At 43.4% G+C, this 21,447-nt stretch overlaps 1 protein-coding gene and 1 long non-coding RNA gene across 5 annotated transcripts in view; one reads left to right on the top strand and one right to left on the bottom strand.

Moving 5' to 3' along the window:
* Nucleotides 1-302: 302 nt before the first annotated feature.
* LOC116981215 lies at nt 303-12,438 on the bottom strand. Its single transcript, XR_004414186.1, has 3 exons — nt 12,410-12,438; nt 3,204-3,303; nt 303-599 (listed from the first exon to the last, which is right to left on the bottom strand). It is a non-coding gene; the product is annotated as an uncharacterized LOC116981215 (long non-coding RNA).
* A 75-nt stretch (nt 12,439-12,513) lies between these two features.
* Nucleotides 12,514-21,447, top strand: part of LOC116981212 (ectonucleoside triphosphate diphosphohydrolase 4-like) — a 46,361-nt gene continuing 37,427 nt past the window's right edge. The window contains exons 1-3 of one of the 4 annotated variants that reach the window (XM_033034056.1): nt 12,514-12,585; nt 14,652-14,819; nt 17,697-17,876. In XM_033034056.1, the coding sequence (XP_032889947.1) occupies nt 14,812-14,819; nt 17,697-17,876 (188 nt within the window). In that variant the 5' untranslated portion in view covers nt 12,514-12,585; nt 14,652-14,811. Of the gene's footprint in view, nt 12,586-12,661; nt 12,673-13,038; nt 13,242-13,330; nt 13,998-14,651; nt 14,820-17,696; nt 17,877-21,447 lie in introns of those variants that run through there. The other 3 variants (XM_033034059.1, XM_033034058.1, XM_033034057.1) reach the window with 3 other exon arrangements.

The following is a 21,447-nucleotide window of genomic DNA, read 5'->3' as shown; positions in this document are numbered from 1 at the left end:
GTTAAGGCTGTTTTAATCCAGTTTACTGCGCACACACACCATGTTAAGTTAAAGTAACCTTCAAAAAGATACTTTGTTGGATTTAGACTTTACAGATACAGTGTGAAAACAGGCCCTTCGGCCCACCGAGTCCGCTCCGAACAACAAGCTCTCCATTGATTACAGGTGCTTGTCTATACAGAGTTTGTATGCTCTGAGTTTTCCCCAGGTGCTCCGGTTTCCTCAAACACTCCAAAGACTTATAGGTTTGTAGGTTAATTGGCTTGGTAAAATTGTAAATTGTCCCTAGTTTAAGCAGGATAATTTATGGAGGGGATCACTGGTCGGCACGGACAATTTGGGCTGAAGGGCCTGTTTCCACACTGCATCTATAAACAAACCTAAACTTATTTTAATGATGTTCGTTGATGGATAAACATTGTCCAGAATGCCTTGGAGAACTCCAGTTCTTCTTTGAAGCAACGGGCCATGGAATATTTTACGACCAACTAACAAGCCAGATAGGGTCTTGGTTTTAACATCTCACCCAAACGAAGGCAACTCTGACACCACGGTGCTCTAAATGGGGTTGTGCTGTGAGAATCCCTCTAGATGAGGTGCTGTGGATGAAGTTTAATGTTTAACACTTCTTTAAGGAGCCGAAGACATCTGCCTATGTCCCGTGTTCCAGTGAGGCTCAGGTTTCACGGTCCATTACAACAGGGATTGGATGCACAGACAGATGAGGATATTTGACCTTCCCAAATCTCTCTCAAACAATTGGGTGATTGGAAGCAGAAACACCTCGGTCTCCAGCGCAGCTTGAGATTTCCCAGACCGCTGTTTGGCTTATCTGTTTGCACTAAACTGTGTTGTATTTTACTACTATCTGTCTGTGCATCGGAAGAGTAGGATGGGATGTTTCTTACATACTTTGAGAAATGCAGATACCAGGTTCACATGTGGTGAAACGTGTCGAGTAACAGCTGGCTAAAATATTCAGCATTTACTTTCGTTAAATCTATTTTTGGCTGTGGGATTAGGTCGACTAGGGGGAAAAAAAACTACTCAGCCTTATGTAGGTCCAGCTCTGGATAACAGTTTAATACTTCCCCTTAAAGATAGAAATCCTAGAATGCTTACCCCTGTTCAAAAGTGTAACAATGAAGATATTTTCAATATTTGGTTTCAAACAAAAAGAACAGAAAGACACAAAAGCACACTCTTATTGGAGTTGGCATTATAATAGTAGTTTGCCAGTTGAGGGAGATACCATAATGTTTAAAAGACATTTGGAGAGGTACAAGGGCCAAATGTTGGTAAATGAGACTGGCTAAGATGGGGTATCTTGGACAGCATGGACAAGTTGGACCGAGGGGCCTGTTTCTGGGCTGTATGACTCTATGCCCCTTCACTTCATGCCAGAGTGTTGTTTAGGCCTTGCTGTTCACAGGAGTACAATGTTTCATTTGCTCAATAGAATTGAACATTGTATATTCATCTGTGTTTACCTGCACTTCCCATCTTATAATTGATACAAGACCATTGATAAAACAGCTGAAGATGTTTGAGCAAAGGAACTGCCCTGAGGTAAGCCTACACAATCATCTTCCTTTATGTGGAGTATGACTCTATACATTGGAGAGATTTTCCTTCAATGGCCATGACTTTAGTTTCACCATTTTTCTCTGATGCCACACTTGTGCAGGTATAGCTTTGACGGCAAGGGCAGACATTCTCATCTCACCTCTGAAATTTGGATCTTTGGCAGATAATTATGAACAGTTCTGGAGTGAATTGGTCCTGAGAAAATCCAAACAAGCATCAGTGAGCAGCTTATTTGCGAGTATAGGCTGATGGAAAAGATTGTGGATGACATTTTTCATCACTTTGCTGAAAAATGAGAAAAGACAAGGCACAGTGGCGCAGTGGCAGATTTGCTGCCTTACAGCTCAGAGACCAGGTTCGATCCTGACTATGGGTGCTGTCTGTACGGAGTTTGTACGTTCTCCATGTGACCTGCGTGGGTTTTCTCTGGGTGCTCCGGTTTCCTCCCACATTCCAAAGACATGCGGGGTTGTAGGTTGTTTAAGAAGGAACTGCAGATGCTGGAAAATCGAAGGTACACAAAAAAGCTGGAGAAACTCAGCAGGTGCAGCAGCGTCTATGGAGCGAAGGAAAAAGGCAACGTTTCGGGCCGAAACCCTTCTTCAGACTGATTGTTAGAGAGTAGGTTGTGAAATTGTGAAACGGGTTTGTAGGTTAATTGGCTTCTGTAAATTGTCCCTTGTGTGTAGGATAGAACTAGTGTATGGGTGATCGCTGGTCGGCACTAACTCGGTGGGCCATAGGGCCTGTTTTCACGTTGTATCTCTAAGCTAAACTAAACTAATCTAAACAACATTTGTAACACATTTAAAAGACATTTGGACAGGTACATGTAAAGGAAAGGTTCAGAGGGGCATGGGCCAAACACAGGCGGGTGGGACTGGTATAGATGGTGCACCTTGGACATCATGGGCAGGTTGGGCCAAAGGGCCTTTTGCGCATAATTAGCTGGATTAGATTTATTTTTGTGAACCGGACATAGCCCGCTAAATTTCTATGTTATTGTGTAAATGTCAGCTTTCATTCCAAGAACAGTAGTACACAACACTTGACCTACAGGATAGTTTGGTTCAGACAATGGCAGTGAACGATGAGCTACCTCTGTGTAGGCATCTCGGTTCCTGAAATCAATCCTTTGAAGCACAAGATCTCCCTGTCAGAAATGCCAAGGCCTGGTCCCAGAAATTATTTGCCAGACAATTAAACTACACCCCGACCCATCTGATGTCCACACTGTCAAACGATTTTGAATACTTATTAATGTCTGATAGTAACATTATAAATTCAAAACTGTTTCAAGTATCCATAAACCTTTGAAAATAGGAACTCATTTAAGTTAACAAGTAAACCAATGAAATTAACCTGGTCAATTTAAAAAAAAGTTACTTATTAGAAAAAAGGACACAAAATGCTGGAGTAACTCAACGGGTCAGGCAGCATCTCTGGAAAACATGGATAGTTGACATTTCGGGAACCTACATCAGTCCCTACCCAAACATCACCTATCCATTTTCTCCAGAGATGCTGCCTAACTCACTGTGTTACTCCATCACTTTGTATCCTTTTGTGAAAACCAGCATCTGCAGTTCCTATTTTCTTAAATATTGGAAACCTACCTACTACACTTATAGCTGTTTCTCTGCATTGAAGATCATTGGAGCTGTGTCAGGCTTACTAATAAAGACTGCTGGACATGCTCAGGAGATCAAACAGCATCTGTCGAGAGAAAAGCAAAGTTACCATTTCAGGTTAATTACCTTTCATCAACAATGTGATCCAGTAGAGGCCCCAGGGGAAATAGATGACAGAGATTGATAAGGGTGCAGATTTAGTGCTGATCTTGCATTTTCTCTATTTTAAAATATTTATTTACCAATAAAGGAGTCATTCGACCCATCAGGTCCGTGTCAGCTCTCTGAACAAACCCATTATCCTGTGCAGTGGCGCAGCTGGTAAGCTGCTGCCTCACAGCAGTTTGCACGTTCTCTCTGTGATTACGCGAGTTTCCTCCAGGTACTCTGGTTTCCTCCCACATGCCATAGACATGCAGGTTTGTAGGTTAATTGGCCTTTGTAAACTGCACCTACTGTGTAGGGAGTGAATGAGTAAGTGGTTTGATGTAGAACGAGTGCTAATGGGTGTGATGGTTGGCATGGGCCAAATGGCCTGTTTCCATGCTGTATTTCTAAACTAAACCCTCAATTCCCCATGAACCTCTCTTGCCTATGTTCATTAGCCACCTCCCCCACCCAGATTCTCCCACCACCCATAATATGTAAGGGGTAATTTTTAGCAGCCTATTCGGCTACCAACCAGACCACCCTTGAGATGTGGGAGGAGGCTGCAGCACCTTAGAAAAATACACAGAGTCCCGAATAAGAGCGTAAGCTCAACACAGACAGCTCCGGAGTCCCAAGGTAGAAAGCTGCCCCTCCTCACGAGGGGTCTAACTGGAATGTGTTCAGAATGGCTACAAAACTGAATTTTCAGGCATTTTGTGACCTGCATTAGCAGATGGGTTAACCAGTCCACCCTCCCTGCAAAAAGCTGTGCATCAAAATGGTGGAATCTAGAAGGGTGGGGTGTAGGTAATGAGGGGGGGGGGGGGGGGGTGGATCACATCACTGAAGGGCAAAATATTTTTAATTTTATTGGAAACTATTTTGCATTCTTCTAGAACGGAAAGAAACAGACCAGTATATAAACTGGTCTGGCAATACTCTCATTGCAAAAGGCCACACATGCCATTATTCAGGAATCTTAAAGAGGAAGGGGCTGACATGGAGCAGACAGAAAATGCCCAAGAAGGCATGTAGGTCAGTTCCACTGACAACCATGGGAGGAGTCAGAAAATAACAAAAGAGACGGGTTAAATCCTGCAGTTGCTCTCCCTGTCATCAGTGTCTAGCATTGTTTATATATAACTGCAGTTCAGCCAACAGGATTTCAAAATTCTCTATCAGCTTCAACCCAGACATGACCAGATCAATCCATTTGGGAAAGGCAATATCATTTGGGCATTTGAGACTACAAGTATGCCACTGAGATGATTGGAGCAGTGTCACCCAAATCATATCCTCAATATTCATTCAGCAGCACACCAATGCTGGAGTGCGCACCTTTTACAAAATGCACTGCAGTTCCTTATCCATGGTCCTCCAACAGCACCTCCCAGACCTACAACTTCCCTCAGCTGCAAAGGTGAGGGAAGCAGGCACATTGCAAAGTTCGCAGATCCCCTTCAAATTACACCACCACCCGACAGGGAAATATATATGTGATGGTTCCAAATTCTGGAACTCCCAACCCAACAACACTGTGCGAATATCTTCACCAGACGGACTGCATCTCCAAAGGTGGTTCAAGAAGATGGCTCAACCGCCATGGTCAGAGATATTGCCTTTTGACTGAGATGCTCACATGAATCATTGGCATGCACTGGACCCGCCATGCACAGGGCCAGACTGCAGAACCTGTGCCACAAACTTAAAATCACATTAATACAATGTCTTGAAAACATGGAGCAATGATAAAAGTGGTTGTGTGCTGGAACATGGGATTAGATCGTGGGAAATTTGACAAAAGATAACAGAGTGAATGGGCCAAACAATATTATTTAAAACAAATGATGTAACATTATGCGATTCTGTATGTGGTACCATAGTTCATTATTATTGTGCATGAATTTGCTTAAAACTGTAATGTAAACAGGTGCTGTTTTGTTCTGATTGATGTTTCTTTCTGCTTTATATTGGGCATAGCTTTAAGGTGAAAGAGGCAAAGTTTAAAAGGAGATGTGTGGAGCATTTTTTTTTTTGGAGGGACGCAGTGGATCAGGGGGAGTCTAGGAGGAGGACGTCGACACTGCGATGAAAATATGCAGAGGCAGGGTGATGGAAGAAGAGTTTGACACCATGATGGGCTTGAAACTCGTTGAGATGTGGGCACAGGGAAATAAAGGCAAGGCCTTTGCTGAGGATAATTCTCACAGCATTGAAAGTCAGGGTGGATGGTGAAAATACGACAGGTGTCGGAGCTGGGGTCAGGCACAGGTCTAATGACGGCAAAGGGTGGGAGGGAGGTTCAGGGGATATACGTGGAGGGTTAACGGAGAAGGGGGTGAGTGAAATAGTGTAGGAGCATGATTAGTGGAGGGGCAGTGGGATCCTGCAGTGTCAGTGTTAAGGGCCCCACCGGGTGTGGGTGGGGAGCGGCAGGGGGAGCAGTAGAATCCAGCCGAGTCCACCGTTCCAGCCTGCAGGCAGCCGGGTGAGCTGTAGGAATCGGCAACATTGACACTCCCGGCCTGGAAGTAGACAGTGAAGCTGTAAAACCTGGCAACGACAATGATCCTGAACTGTTGGTGGCCGGGGATGAGGTAAGGATCAGCAAAGTCAGAAGCCCTGGCCTGGGGGGCATTGTTGGCACAGGGGCCTTGCTCGATCAAGCCGTTAGAAGGGTCCCGACCCAAAACATCATCTGTCCATTATCCCCACAGGTGCTGCCTGACCTGCTAAGTTCCTCCAGTACTTTGCTCAGGATTTCGACAATTGCAGTCTCTTGTGTTTCCATAAGGTGGAGCTATTCTCTACACCAGCAGCAGAGTTAACTGTAAACCATGTGAAACCTTCAGTTTACTAATTATTCTTTTTTTTTTAGAAGAGCTGCAATTTGCCTTTACATATAGAGGTAATACACCTATGAGACAATGACCAGTAAGATATTGCCTTGAAGCAAACTGCCTCACTGTTTAAGCCTATACATAAGCATCTTTAAGTCACCACCTTCAGCAGCTTTAAGATATTTTGGAATTACAGATGAGCCCTTCCAGCTCACAGGAACACTATCAAACTTAACAGCCAGAAATTCCAGGTAATTGACTCCCAGCCAAGACTTGGTTATCCAGACCCTCTTATGGACTATCTTCTAGATATTGTCTCCCTGTAAACAAACTCAGCTGAAACACCACGCTCCATGTTACAACACAAATCAGGTTCCATACCCCATTACCCACTCCACGCTTAGTTTCCAATGCCTCAATTTCAGCATGTTCCTCTATTGTGCTGGTTTCTCTATGGCTTCTTCCCCTTCCCTTTTATCCCTCTCTGCGATTTCCTCTAATTTTACAATCCTCTGATATTCATCCAGTTCTGGCCCCATGATTCAACTCAATGATACTTTATGGTCACATGTCCCTAGGTACAGTGAAATGCTTTGTTTTGCATTCAACCCGCTAAAATCATAGAGTAGACTTCACCTTGGCAGTACACAAGAGTCACCATGTTTCTGGCACCGACAAAGAACACCCAGCATTAGCTTCACCATTAGCAGCCACGCTCTGACCTGATAAAGCCCCAAGATCCAGAATATCCTCTGCCATTCAATCTCTCCTACTTCTTTTGTCTTGTTTACCTATTCACTTCTGCACGCCATTTATAGAGAGCATGTACAGTAGCTTCTACAAAAGAACAAATGCTGCCTATGTGATGATGAAATTCCATATAAGATGACACATCATTGGCCGCTTTGTCATGGTCTCTGGCAAACTGCAAGACACACCTGTCATATTGGCCAGTATTTACGGTCCCAACTGGGATGACAGCTCATTTGTAACCAAATTTTTTACATCTCTCCCTAACATTGAAAATTACCACATCATTGTGGGTGGAGATTTTAATCTGGTCCAAAACCCTATACTGGACAGATCTTCGAACAAAGCCTCCACTTTAACTAAATCAGGTAGGACTTTGCATGCTTTTACCAAACAACTTGGGCTTACTGACCCATGGAGACATACATTTCCCACGACTAAATTATTTTCATTTTTTTCCCACGTGCACCGTACCTATACCCGTATAGACTTCTTCCTCTTAGATAACAGACTGCTCTCCAAAATCAAATCCAGCGAGTATCATAGTATCGTGATATCAGATCACGCTGCGACTTCCCTCGATCTTCACTTTCGTAAACGAACTAACCCCTTTAAACAGTGGAGGTTCAACTCCTCATTACTAGCAGAGGCTCACTACAAGCAATTCCTGCACTCCCAAATCACCTTATATTTTGAGCTGAATGACTCGCCGGACATAGCAAGAGGTATACTCTGGGAAGCTTCAAAAGCTTATATTAGGGGCCAACTTATCTCTTTTGTCTCCAACCTGAAAAGAGCCGAGACGTCCCAAATGGCAGACCTGTTACGAAAAATAAAGGACATTGATGATAAATACGCATCTGACCCAGACCCTAATTTTTATAAAGAACGCTTTAGGTTACAAATAGACTTTGACCTCATGTCTACCAATAAAGCCAAGTTACGACTGCTTAAATCTAGGCAACACTTTTTTGAATCTGGGGATAAAGCTGAGAAGCTTTTGGCCCATCAGGCCAGAACCGAGGCGACTTCACGGCTAATTCCAGCCATTAGATCCAGCTTAGGGGAGATTCATACCGATCCTCTTAGAATTAATGAAGCATTTGCTAAATTTTACGCTGAGCTATACGCTTCCGATTGTCCTCCCACTGCAGATGACATGTTCCGTAGTATGACGTTTCCCCGAATTGACGATGAAGCCACGAAAGTCTTGGGTGGTCCCATAACTGTCACTGAGGTCCAAGCAGCCATCACATCGCTGCAAAGCGGAAAGTTGCCCGGCCCTGACGGCTTCACTGTAGAATATTTCTCTGCTCTCCTCGCACCAGTCCTGAGAGATATGTACAATGAGGCGTTTTTACATCGTCGCCTACCGCCCACCTTGTCGTTGGCTACTATCTCCCTAATTCTTAAAAAGGAGAAAGATCCTCTGCTTTGTAGTAGCTATAGACCAATTTCACTCTTGAATGTGGACCTCAAAATCCTCTCTAAAGTTCTTGCGCTCCGTCTTCAACAAGTGATGCCCTTTATTATCTCATTAGATCAAACAGGGTTTATGCCAGGCCGACAGTCCTCCCACAATACTAGGCGTCTCCTTAACATCATCCATTCACCAAGTAGTGAGACCCCGGAGATAGTGGTCTCCCTCGACGCCGAAAAAGCTTTCGACAGGGTCGAGTGGAAGTACCTATACGAGGCGATGGACAGGTTTGGCCTCGGCAATAGTTTCATTCATTGGGTCAGTCTATTATACTCGTCCCCGGTGGCCTCAGTACAAACAAATGACACACTGTCGCCCCACTTCCCCCTTCGGAGAGGTACCAGGCAGGGTTGCCCGTTATCACCACTTCTGTTTGCTGTCGCGATAGAACCCTTGGCGGTCTGATTACGCTCAGAGAAGGGCTTTAAAGGTATTACACGGTTTGACACAATTCATAAAGTATCATTGTATGCGGATGACCTGCTCCTGTACATCTCGAATCCAGTCAGCTCTCTCCCTGTGATTATGAATATTTTAGAACGGTTTGGGGTGTACTCTGGTTATAAACTTAACTACCAAAAAAGTGAATTATTACCGATTAACTTATTGGCTAAGCAGCTCCCTCGCTCTTTAACCTCATTCAAATGGGCGGAGGACGGATTTTGCTACCTCGGCGTTTTTATCACAATACCTATATTTGATATGTTCCGCACAAACTTCCTGCCTCTGGTTGAGAAAGCTGAAAGAGACTTTGACCGCTGGTCAGTCTTACCGTTATCCCTCGCGGCCCGGATAAATCTGGTCAAGATGGTCGTCCTACCCAAATTCCTGTACCTTTTCCAGCATGTTCCTATATTTATCACTAAATCTTTTTTTGATAAATTAGAAAGGAGAATATCTAAATTTTTATGGGGTAGCAAACCGGCCAGAATTCGAAAGACGGTACTACAGTCTCCTAAGAGTGACGGCGGTTTGGCACTTCCTGACTTTAGGCGATACTACTGGGCTGCTAACTTGCAAAAAATCCTGTACTGGATGAATGATGATTGCGGCCACCTACCGACCTGGGTACACATGGAAAAGGCGAGTTCACATCTCCCGTTGCGGTCTGTCCTATGCTCTCAACTCCCCATTTCTATAACATCTGCGGGTGCAGGCCCAATTGCGTCCCTCTCGCTCAAGATATGGAGTCAATTTAGGAAAAACTTTGGTTTACAAGGCCCTTCCATCTTGACCCCACTGCTTAAAAATCACATCTTTAATCCTTCAAGTACAGACTCCGCCTTCAAAACCTGGCATAGTAATGGCATCAGTAGTATCAAAAACCTATACAAGGATGGTATTTTTTCGTCTTTTGCGGAGCTTTCGTACAACTATAGCCTCCCAAACTCCCACCTTTTTCGTTTTTTCCAGATTAGGAATTTTGTGAAGAAGATATTCCCCCATTTCCCAAATCGTCCCCCTGAAACCCTGACCGATTCCATCCTAGCTCTAGATCCCAACCGGAAGAAATGCATCTTTTTTTTGTACAACTTGTTAGGGTCGGGTATATTGAAACCTCATACCTCATTAAAAGCTGCGTGGGAGGGCGAGCTGAATATGAAACTAACAGACCAGCAATGGGACTCTGCCTTGGATTTGATCCATTCTTCCTCCATATGTGCCCGTCATGGCCTAATCCAATGCAAAGTCCTTCACAAAGTCCACTACACAAACGCAAGATTATCTAGAATGTACCCCGCTGTTAAAGACACCTGCAACAGATGCAATCAATCCCCTGCCAACCATAGTCATATGTTTTGGTCTTGCCCTAAGCTAGCAACCTTTTGGAGGAGTGCTTTCGACGTGCTAAGCAGAGCCTATGGCCAGACTATTCCTCCAAACCCACTGTCAGCTATTTTGGGTATTCCCCCCAACACCAACCTCTCTGTTGCGTTGAAGCGGGTCCTGGCTTTTACAACCCTGTTAGCCCGGAGACTGATTTTGCTTAACTGGAGACTTACCTGTCCCCCGACACACGCCCGCTGGATCAAGGAGGTGCTCTACAACTTAAAGCTTGAAAAACTTAGGTTCTCTCTCAAAGGCTCTACCAAGACATTCCTAGATACATGGAACCCTTTCCTGGAACTTGTTAACTCTCTTAACTTGTTTCCGGACTCGGAAGAGGACTGAGTGTCCTCTATCACAGCTCTGTCTTATTGCAGCTGCTATCCCCTCAACCCCTCCCCCCCCCCTCCCTCCCCACAATTTATTTATTTATTTTTTTATTCTATTTATTATTATTATTTTTTTTTTTTTTCTCTCTTTTTTTTTTTTTATTAAAATTTTTTTTTTTTTAATCGTATTTGTGTGGATGTGTACGTATGTGAGTGTTGTTTGTTCCCGGGTGGCGAGGGTGGGTAAGGGTAAGGGTAAGGGTTTTGAGGGTCGTTTACATACTGTTGTACAATTATGTCCTGATTATCACTGTCTGTTATCATTGTATGTATGCAAATTGCTGTTAAATTCAAAATTCAAATAAAAAGATTTAAACTAGATGACACATTATTAGTCGTCAATACCACGTGATCTTGATACGACTTTTTCCATGCTTCTGATCTGGTATCCAACAGAAGCCTATTCTGGGCAATGTGCCAGTGGTCCTTTGAAGCAGGTGTCCTAACCAACCCACCTTTACACTGTTAGGACAATAGGTTTTGTCCTTGTATATAGCATTTTGTTTAAGATAATCATCTTAAACCAGAAGAATAAGAGGATTTAGTTTCGGAAGTTAGGGTGCAGGATGGTCATGTTGGTAACTTCCAGCTCTTTGAGTACTGCAACAACACACATTGGACATTTTTTGTAGGAAAGAACTGCAGATGCTGGTTTAAATCGAGGGTGGACACAAAATGTTGGAGTAACTCAGCGGGACAGGCAGCATCTCTGGAGAGAAGGAATGGGTGACGTTTCGGGACGAGACCCTTCTTCAGACTGAAGGAGTTACTCCAGCATTTTGTGCCTACACATAGGACATTGCCGCTGAAGAACTTTGGTTATGTCCTCATTTCTATTTATTATGTAGATGTTTCGGGTTGGGACCCTTCTTCAGTCTGGTCTGTGTGATGGACTGGGAAACATCTACAACTCTATGCAATTTCTTGTTGTCTTGGGCAGAGCTGTTCATAAGCCAAGCTGTGATGTAACCCAACAGTGTGCCTTCTATGATGCATCAGTGCAAGTTTATATGAGTCGCTGGAGACATGGTGAATTTCTTCAGTCTATTCAGGAAGTAGGGACACTTGGCTTTTCAGCCTTCTTGGCTGTTGTACCAATGTGGTTGGTCCATGACAGATCATTGGTAACATTAACACCAGGGAACTTGAAGCTCTCAACCATTTCCACCTCTGCACCATTGAAGCTAATTGGGGTATGTACTCCAGCATGCTTCCTGAAGTCAGTTAACCGTGCTCACCAAAGGTAGACCAGGGATTTGGGGTGATCTCCATCAGTCTGTCCATCTTCTCTTGCATGTCCATCTGAGATATTACCAACAGGTTGATGTTGTTCAATCAATTCCTTGACGAACTTTGATAAATTGTCCAAATATATGTGGTTTTGGCATCAGTTTTTCATGAATAATTACCCCACTTTAAGATACTTTGCTTCGTTAAAAGTGTGAGATAATTAGACAATTCATTACTCAAAAAGGTCTGAAGGTCTCGACCCGAAACACCACCCATTCCTTCTCTCCAGTGATGTTGCATGGCCCGCTGAGTTACTCCAGCATTTTGTATATAAAATGGTGTAATCCAGCATCTGCAGTTCCTTCCTACACAAATAAATATGCAAATAGTTCCAATTTAACCTCATGAACAACTTCTCCAACGTGCATTAGATTGAACATCAATCACAAATAAAGAACTCCAAATTCAAGTTCACCACAAAATACGCAATTAAACCAGAAACAAAACATTTGAGCCGATTGGAACCTTTCACTGCTGCTCTGCTTGGGCTTCCCTCAATGGTTGCCCACGGCAACTGTTGCCGGAGAGTGGATTGTAGGGGATTCGCGTCACTTTGTGGCAGCGGCTGAGCTGTCACCCTGGTTACGTGGCTGCCGTTCGGCGAATGGGCCTGTCGAGGCCCGGGGCCGCAGGAGGGGCAGGTGAGGGGAGGGGGAGGTTGGGAGAGGGCGCCGTGGGGGTGGAGAAGGGTAAGGGAGAGGGAGAGGGAGAGGGCGAGGGCGAGTAAAGTAAGGGGGTTAAGAAGGAGGGAGAGGGAAGGGGTGAGGGGAGTGTGTAAGGGTGAGGGGAGTGTGTAAGGGTGAAGGGAGTGTGTAAGGGTGAGGGGAGTGGGTGAGGGAAGTGTGTGAGGGGAGTGGGTGAGGGTGAGGGGTGAGGGTGAGGGGAGTGTGTGAGGGAAGAGGCGAGGTGAGAGAGTTATAAGGGAGAAGGGTTGGAAGAAGAGTAGGTTGAGGGGGAGGGGGTAGTCAGAGGTGGGAGGGGTAGTCAGAGGTGGGAGGGGGTAGTCAGAGGTGGGAGGGGGTGAGGTTTGAGGGAAGATCGCAGGGAGGGGGAGAGATGAGTATCGGGTGAGTTTTAATGGTTAGGGTTGGAAGGGTGTTGGAACAGAGTTAGGAAGAGGGGTCAGAGCTGTGGTTATACAGAGGGGAGCAGGGTGGGGGTAGTAGGATGAATTTAGATGGGATTTGGAACAGTCAGGGCAAGTATAGAGAAGGATTTTTAGGGCATAGAGTGAGGCATATGATAACAAAAAACTGCAGATGCTGGTTCAGGCAGCATCCCAGGAGAACATGGATAGGTGACTCTTTCAGATTGGAACTCTCCTTCAGAGGGGCGTGTTCAGGTTGGGGAAATGAATGGAGGGTGAGGGTCAGAGACAGGTAGGGGAACGGAGTGGGCAGGTCTAGGATATGGATAGTGGGAGAGGGAATTTGTGAAAAAGAGGTAGGATCCACAGTGGATGGGGAAAGAGGCAGGATCTGGGAAGACAAATTGTCGAGGAAGGATGGGGAATGTGCAGGGAGGATGAGGAAGGTCAAAGTTGGGGAACTGGAATGGGAGACAATTAGATGATTCATGAGTATAGCTCCTGACTGTGGAGGTAGGAAAGGGTATCAGTGAGGGAAAAGAGAAAAGTGGATGTGTTGGTAAAATGAGGCGGTGGTCAATGAGGAAGTTATTTAATAAAGAGGCGCATTAGTTTGTGATTATTGTTGGGGAGGAGGAAGTGACGGATGTTATTATTGAATGGGAAGGGTTCATTTTGGGGTAGATGGTTAGTGAGAGATTTGATGTGCAGGAGAGATGGGAGATTAGTGTTTTGAGTGGGCAAGAGGTTAAGATGAAATAGGGAACAGCAGATGTGGATGGTTGGGTTAGGTTGAAAGGTGTAATAGAAAGGAGTATGACTGGTTACAGCATGATGAAGGGCTGGATCGATGAGTGGATAGGGAGGGAGGAGGGATGGAAACAGTCACAGTTACAATCATGAAGACCGGGAAACAGATCAATACTTTAATGTCATCCAAACAATGTTCAACATGTAAATAATACTGTATTGTCATCAACCTATTTTGCTCGTTTTACAAAACTTAATTGTAGATTGTCGTGTTTATGTGTGTGGATGCGCTCATACGCGCGCACAGCATTTGTTTAATTTCCATTTCCATGGCTCTACCTAGTCTCCCATTTCAGTGAGCACTGTTTTCACATTCAAAAATTGTTGTGTCAATATTATCAAATTGTGGCTCAAGTTTGATAATAGAAAAAAGGAAGGCCATTGGAGGATACATATAATACAGATATAATTTGCTTTATGATATTGATTATATGGTGTGTGTATATAGCATTATCTGATTACTTTGGATAGCACGCAAGACAAAGCTTTTCACTGTACCTAGGTACATGTGACAATAATGAGCTTAAAGCTACTGGCTTTTATTTCTTGTTGGGGGGGGGTTGGAGAGAGTAGATTGAGGGCTTTAAGATGTTGGGAAATGGTCATTTGTATATGTTAATCACTTAATAGCAAATCACCATACTAATCTGAAAAAGATATTGGGAGGAAAGGGAATAATGTGGAAAAAATCAGGTGCCACTTTTCAGTGCATTAGTATTTTTTTGCTGGATATTCAACATGATCTGTTGGTAATATTCTACTACCTTCCAAATTTTTCACTCTCTGTATATTTTTCTCCCTCTGCTAAAGAGCTAAGCACAGAGTTGTCGATATCAAAAGCAGGCGGCCCTGAGTCACGCTTTCAGCAATGTGTACCTTTCGACTCGAGATGTGACGTTCACTTGCTCAGAGCCTAGTGCAGAAGCTGCGTGGTCAAGTCCCTCCTCTCTACCAGTTGTGTCTTTACCATATGGCGAGGTAAGTAGCAAAATACTTCAGTATTCAGTATTTACTTTAATGTCATTTTAACTGAGTACTTACATACACAGATGATACGAAAAAACTGTTTCTCGATCAGTTCCCATCAGTGCGGTTAATAAAAACAGAATAAATACATAGAGCTTTAATAAATTAAAATTACCATATCTAAAAAATAGGCCTAAAAATTAAAATAAAAACAGACATTCAGACCGACAGTGGCTTTGCTTTGACAGGTGCCTAGCTGTCAAAGTATGGGCGAGGTTAAACGTGTTGGTGTACGATATATGGGGAGGGGACACAGTCTGTTAACCAGTCTTATTGCCTGTGGGAAGAAGCTGTGTAGCATCCAGATCTTTCTGTACTGCAGTTTATTAATGATCCTGAGGCCAACCAGAATTGACAACTGAAGTTCAATATATTGTTTGCCTTTTTCACTCAATCCAAAGTCACTTGCACTTGGTGTATAAAATCACAAGGGGAATAGAAAGGGAGAATGAACAGTCTTTTACCCAGTGTAAGGGAATCAAAAACAAGAGGATATTGTTTGTGGTGAAATTCTTGGTTCTTGTTCTTGGGTAAGATTGGGTAAGATGGGTAAGATTTAAGAGGAACATGAGGGGCAACTTTTTCAATCAGAGGATGGTGGGTAAATTGAATTAGCTGCCAGAGGAGGTAGTTGAGGCAGAAACTACCACAGCATTTAAAAGACACTTGGACAGATATATGGATAAGAAAGATTTAGAGGGATATGGGCCAAACACTGGTAAATGAGACTAGCTTAGATGGTCAGGTTGGATAGGTTGGTCTAAAGGACCTGTTTCCATGCTGTATGACTCTACTCTCGCCATTCAGGAATTAAAATTCTAACAACTTAGTTTGTGAAAGAACAAAAGTCTTTCATTTTCAATGCCAACAAATATTTGGGGCCCACGATCTCTGATTCTCAGTGACTTGTTGACATGCTGATTAACTGACGTAAAGAAGGGGGAATGTGTAGGTGTGAAGAAATATTTTGAACCAAAATGAATAGCTGGTTTTACATTTTCACAAATGGAATGGGTGATGCAATAGAACAGTAAATGGTGCACTGCAATACTGTAACCTGTCTATTTCTAGTGTCATGCTCGTCTATTTCAGTGGGTCCATCTTCCTGGCTAGAAATAAACAGCTGATACAATCCGTGTGGGATCCTAATGCATCCAGCCGTTTTTATCAATATGTGTCATTGGACTCTCTCCCACATTCTTTACTTTAAAATAATTAAAGTTAACTGTCACTGTATGTCATGTTGTCGCTTGCGGGTGGAGCACCAAGGCAAATTCCTTCGATGTGAATACTTGACCAATAAACTTATTCATTCATTCATTCAAAAGAGTCCAAGGCTGTGAAAATAATTCAAGTGCTGGGTTTATAGACTGACACCCATAAAGCTGGAAAATTGGAAATGTTTCCTGGTTTTGCTATCAGGGCGGCAAAGTTGCGTAATGGTACAGTTGCTACCTTACAGTGCCAGCAATCCGGGTTTGATCCTGACTACGGGTGCTATCTGTATGGGATTTGTACGTTTTCCTTGTGACCATGTGAATTTTTTCCGGATGCTCCAGTTACCTCCCACATTCCAAAGACGTACAGGTTTGTAGGTTAATTGGCATCAGTAAAATTGTCCTTAGGTTGTAGGATAGTGTTAGTGAGCATACTAGGGGTGATTGCTGTTTGGCGCTTGATTTGGAGGGCCGGAGGCCCTGCTTTCATGCTGTATCTCTAAAGTCTAAAATATAATTGAGAACTTTCTTCACAGTGCAGGCTCTTGTATGATTCTGGCAGACATCATTATGCTAACAATAATACTTCGCTTTTCTGTATTGAAGAAAGTTGGAGCATGATTGTTTTTGAGGGTGAGTTATGAAGACTGAGAGAGCAGGAATAAACTCTGCTCAAAAAGATGCTGCTGTGATATATCTCAGGGAACTACCATCCAAAAGATTGCCAATGCTAAAAAAGTAAACATACAACACAGATGTTAATAAATGCTACACCAGGTAATTCTTTGGTAAACCAGCATCTGCAGTTCATTGTTTCTACATTTTGATGGCTCTACTGTGAAATCTTCTCAATTCCTTGGCAAACCAACATCTGCATTTCCTTGTTTCTGTATTTTGACTGCTCCACTGAAAATCGCCTCGGGTTCTGAAGAAGGGTCCCAACCAGAAACGTCACCCATCCATGTTCTCCAGGGATGCTGCCTGACTCGCTGAGTTGCTCAAGCATTTTGTGTCTTTCCTTAATGAATTGTTTGTTTAAGAATTAAGAGTCTTGAGATTTGGTTGTATTGTCCAATTATAAGTGGCATGCTTGTAAACGGATCTGAATGCTTCCAAAAAATAAATGTTATCAGATTATCTATTTGAATTTATCAATGCTTCAGCTAGTAAATGCTCTAAATCGGAAAGCAGTATATTCATGTCCCACCCCAGAGACAAGCACTTAACCCAAGTAAGCACTTGCATGCAGTCCCATCAGGAATGGTGCACAGCTTGAGATGGAGTGTTTCACTTGCAACATGGAATAAGGATTGCATTTTCCTTCTTTCCTAGATAATAAGTAAAAATCAGCAGCACTATTCTATGGAAAATAGGCAAGTTCTCTTTGTATTCTGATCATTTATTTGCCAACAGCAGCTGAAAAAACTGATTGAGTTTTACTGGTGGGAGCTTGTGTCCAAAAAGTGTCTATTGTGTTGTCTGTATTACAATTATTTGAACGTGAAAAGCAATACATTTCTCATTGACATTGTGACATGAAGAGGATTTAATTGTCATTTTATTTAATGCTTTTAAAAGCGAATTAAAGCATTACTTTTTAATTTTGTTTCAGAGTTTGTTTTTCCTGTTTGCTCCCTGCATCGAGGCACTTCAGTGCCTCGCCCATAATCTTCACGACCAGGCAGAAGGTGGCATTGGCCGGTGCCACCGTGGCATTTTGTTTGGTCTTTCTTCTTATTTTCATGGAATATCAACATTGGAGACCACAACTCAAGGACAAAGAGCTGGAAAGGTCAGTAGAACAATGAAATCACCAATGTCACACCAACTGCAATTTCGTTCAGACTTCGGTCTGAATGACAATAAAGGCTATCTAATCTAATCTAAACTGTGTAAGAAACTGGTCATGTATTTGTCTTGGTTTATTATTGTCACATGTACCGAGATACAGTGAGCACTTCACATTTCAGTCACTGGGGAGTGCTATGTTGTTACAAGTGCCATTATTCAATTGAAACACACAAGCAAGACCACTTTAGAGTTCACACAGCACTATTTCATGATGAACAGGGCAAGTGTAAATGCAATAGAGATGTTTGATATTTGTAACTTTTAACAAAGCTTTTTAACCCATTCACAGATTGTTCTGTAAAATATTGAGGGGCTAAATGTGGTGCAGGTGTGCTAGTTGTACCACGGTTGATTTTTATTTTGTCTCCTATCTGTTGCGCCTCATTTTTAATAACAAATATAGTAATGGTATAACTAAATCTTTGGACTTTATTCATTTAACACAGAACAAAAGGCTGGGCAGAAGGTTCCATTGTCAGGAGATAATGTGAGCAGTTACAGACCTGCTGATTTGTTCTGTCTATTTGTAGGCGGAAAATCTAGTGGTAGTAATGAAAAACATTATATCCATAGCCTTTCCCTGCACATCTTCAATTCTTTCACTGCTTTATCTTTCTTTGACAGCTCATTGTATTGCACTCTCTCTCCCCTTGTTGCCGTGTGTGCTCTGTCCACTTCCTGCGTTATCAGAGTTGAAAAATGTTAAAGGGGTCAGAGGTTCAATGGTTTCTTTATTGTCATGTGTACCAGGTACAGTGAAATAAATTTTTTGCATACAGCTCAGCAAGACTATCTCAATACATAAGCACAATTGCCCCGGTCAGTACAGAATGTACAGAATAACCCACTGAGTCCATATGTAAGAGGTGCCATTCTAGAGTCCCAAGTTTTAATTCATAAGTATCAATAGATATTTCATAATAGGACAATTCCATTTATCAGTTAACCTGTGTAATTTTAAGAGGGACACAAGGAACTGAAGTTGCTGGAATCCTGAGTAAAACACAAAGATGCAATTTTAAGTGTTTATTTTAATTGAATCCTTGTTTTGTCCTCACAGATTATGAAAAGAAAAGATTGTGAATCAAATTAATTTCAGAAAGCATTTGGATAATTGTAAAAAATCAATAATACATATATTGTCAGTGTATATGGGCAGAGGAATGTATTATGGAAAGAGTTGAAACAAAAAAAAAAGAAAAACCCTTGTCAGCATGAATTTGATTGGAATCGCATCTGGATATTGCAGTAGAATGCGTGAGATAATTTTAAATTATCTGGTATATTAGAAGTTAAAATCCTGGCTGTAACTCGGGATCACTGCCCATAAGTTGTCAAAGAAGATTTGTAACAATCTCGCTCTATCTACAGCCCAGCTGCAGCCCTCTGCCAAGTTGTTTAGTCATTGTTAGTCATTCTATTCCCATGAAAAGCTTCCACATTGCAGGAACTCAATCAGGCCTTTTATCATTTGTGACACAAGACAGCCATCCGATCAAAAAAGATTCACGATCAGCGATTGCTATCAAAACTTGCTGGGATTATTCCTTTTTCCTGGAGGACATTCTATAAACGGCTGAGCCAAAAGCAATATATCAACTCTGTGTCAAGATTTCTTAAATCTCTTTCAAACTTGGTTTCCTTTTGGCTTGATTAGCAGTTTCTATTACTGTTTGTTTGTGAGACAAGATTGGGTATGATGCCACTGATGTACCAAAGGTTCTCCTTCAGTTAAAGATCTATCTCCAGGTCATTTGATAGCTTTGGTCATTACATTTTTTAATATAACATGTCCTGTTTCTGTAACTTCCCTCCCTGAAGTAGATTCCCCCTCCCCACCCCCCTCCAATAGGATAGTTCTCTGGAGAGTAGTTGACTTGACTCAAGTAGCCATGAACAATGAATGCATGGAGGGAAAAAAGAGACAAAGTGCTGGAGTAACACAACAGGTCAAGCAGCATCTCTGGAAAACATGGATAGGTGACGACCTTAACTGAAACGGCACATATCCTCTTCTCCAGAGATGCTGCCTGACCTGCTGTGTTACTCCAGCAGTCTGTGTCTTTTCTTTGTAAATCAGCATCTGCAGCTCCTTGTATCAGCAATTTGTGGGGTTTGCCTATGAGTTCAGTGACTCTTCCATTGAAGGTTGGGCTATAGGCAATGCTGGTCCTGGGCTTGTTGAGTCTACACACACAGTTGTCAGAATATACCCCTGCATTTACATGTATGGGTGCTGGAGGGGGATGCTATAATATTTTTCACCCAGATCTATGAGGTCAACTATCTTCTTCTGTCTCAATTGTACTCACTGAATACCATACTCTGGGATTTGAACCATAACCATCTATTGATACAAATACATCGATAGATGCTCCTGAACACATCATCAGTGATGTAACCTGGGATCATTGGGTGTTTCGGGTCTTTCAACATCAGACACCCTCACCCAGGCGACCCAGCCGTGGTTGATCAGACCACGACTTGTGTTCAGGTGGCATTCGCTCCTCCCCATGGACCTCCTCTCCTGATCCAGAGCCATCTCGAGGCCTTCTCCGCTGCCTCTGTGGTGTTCTTGATGGCCTTTCTCCTCGCCTCTCCGTTTATGCCCAGTGCACTCAAGGCTTTGTAGAGCGATTGCCCTGCAAAACCTCTGCAGCCAACCTCGATGGGCATACACCTTGCCTTCCAGCCCTGCTTGCGGCAGTCTATGACCAGCTCTTCATACTTGGCCATCTTCCTCTCATGGGCCTCCTCCAGACGGTCCTCCCACGGCACTGTCAGTTCCAACAAGACGATGTTTTTGGTCGCCTCTGAGACCAGGAGGATATCTGGCCTCAGGGTGGTCGTGGCAATGTGCCGTGGGAACTTCAGCTGTTTCACCAGGTCTACAGAAAGCTGCCAGTCCTGCGCAGTCGCCAGGATTCCTGACTGATTACTGGCCGCTGTGGTTTTTAGCAGCTGCACTCCGGCCTTCACGAAGGTGATCATCTGGGTGGTGGGGCGTTCTCGTCTGCAGCTGCTGATTCCCATGCTGATGGCTTCTGCAATGGGTTTAAGAACCTGGTCGTGACGCCATGTGTACCGGCCCTGCCCAAGAGCCTGTGGGCACAGCTCAGGATGTGCTCCAACGTCCCCTTGCCTGAGCATTGCGGGCAATCTGGAGATTCCGCTTTGCCCCAGATGAAGAGTTTCGATGGGCTGGGCAGGACATCATACACTGCCTGGACCAGGAACTTGATGCGCTGTGGTTCAGCCTGCCAGAGCTCAGTCCATGTGACTTTTCGGTCCATGGCCTGCTCCCACCTTGTCCAGGCTCCCTGCTGCCTCAATCCAACTGCTCTAAAACATCTAAAACATAGAACAGTGCAACACAGTCCCTTCAGCCCACAATGTCTGTGCCAAACATGATGCTAGACTAATCTAATCTAATCTGCCGACGTTCTTTGGCGCTGTGAGGAAGCTTCTGTACCAGCTGTGCCACTGTGCCCCATGCTATTGAGAAATGGTGC

This window comes from Amblyraja radiata, chromosome 15 (genome assembly GCF_010909765.2).
Source record: "Amblyraja radiata isolate CabotCenter1 chromosome 15, sAmbRad1.1.pri, whole genome shotgun sequence".
Classification (NCBI taxonomy): domain Eukaryota; kingdom Metazoa; phylum Chordata; class Chondrichthyes; order Rajiformes; family Rajidae; genus Amblyraja; species Amblyraja radiata.
The sequence above is the reverse complement of the archived record's forward strand: the minus strand, read 5'-3'. Positions and strand labels throughout refer to the sequence as shown.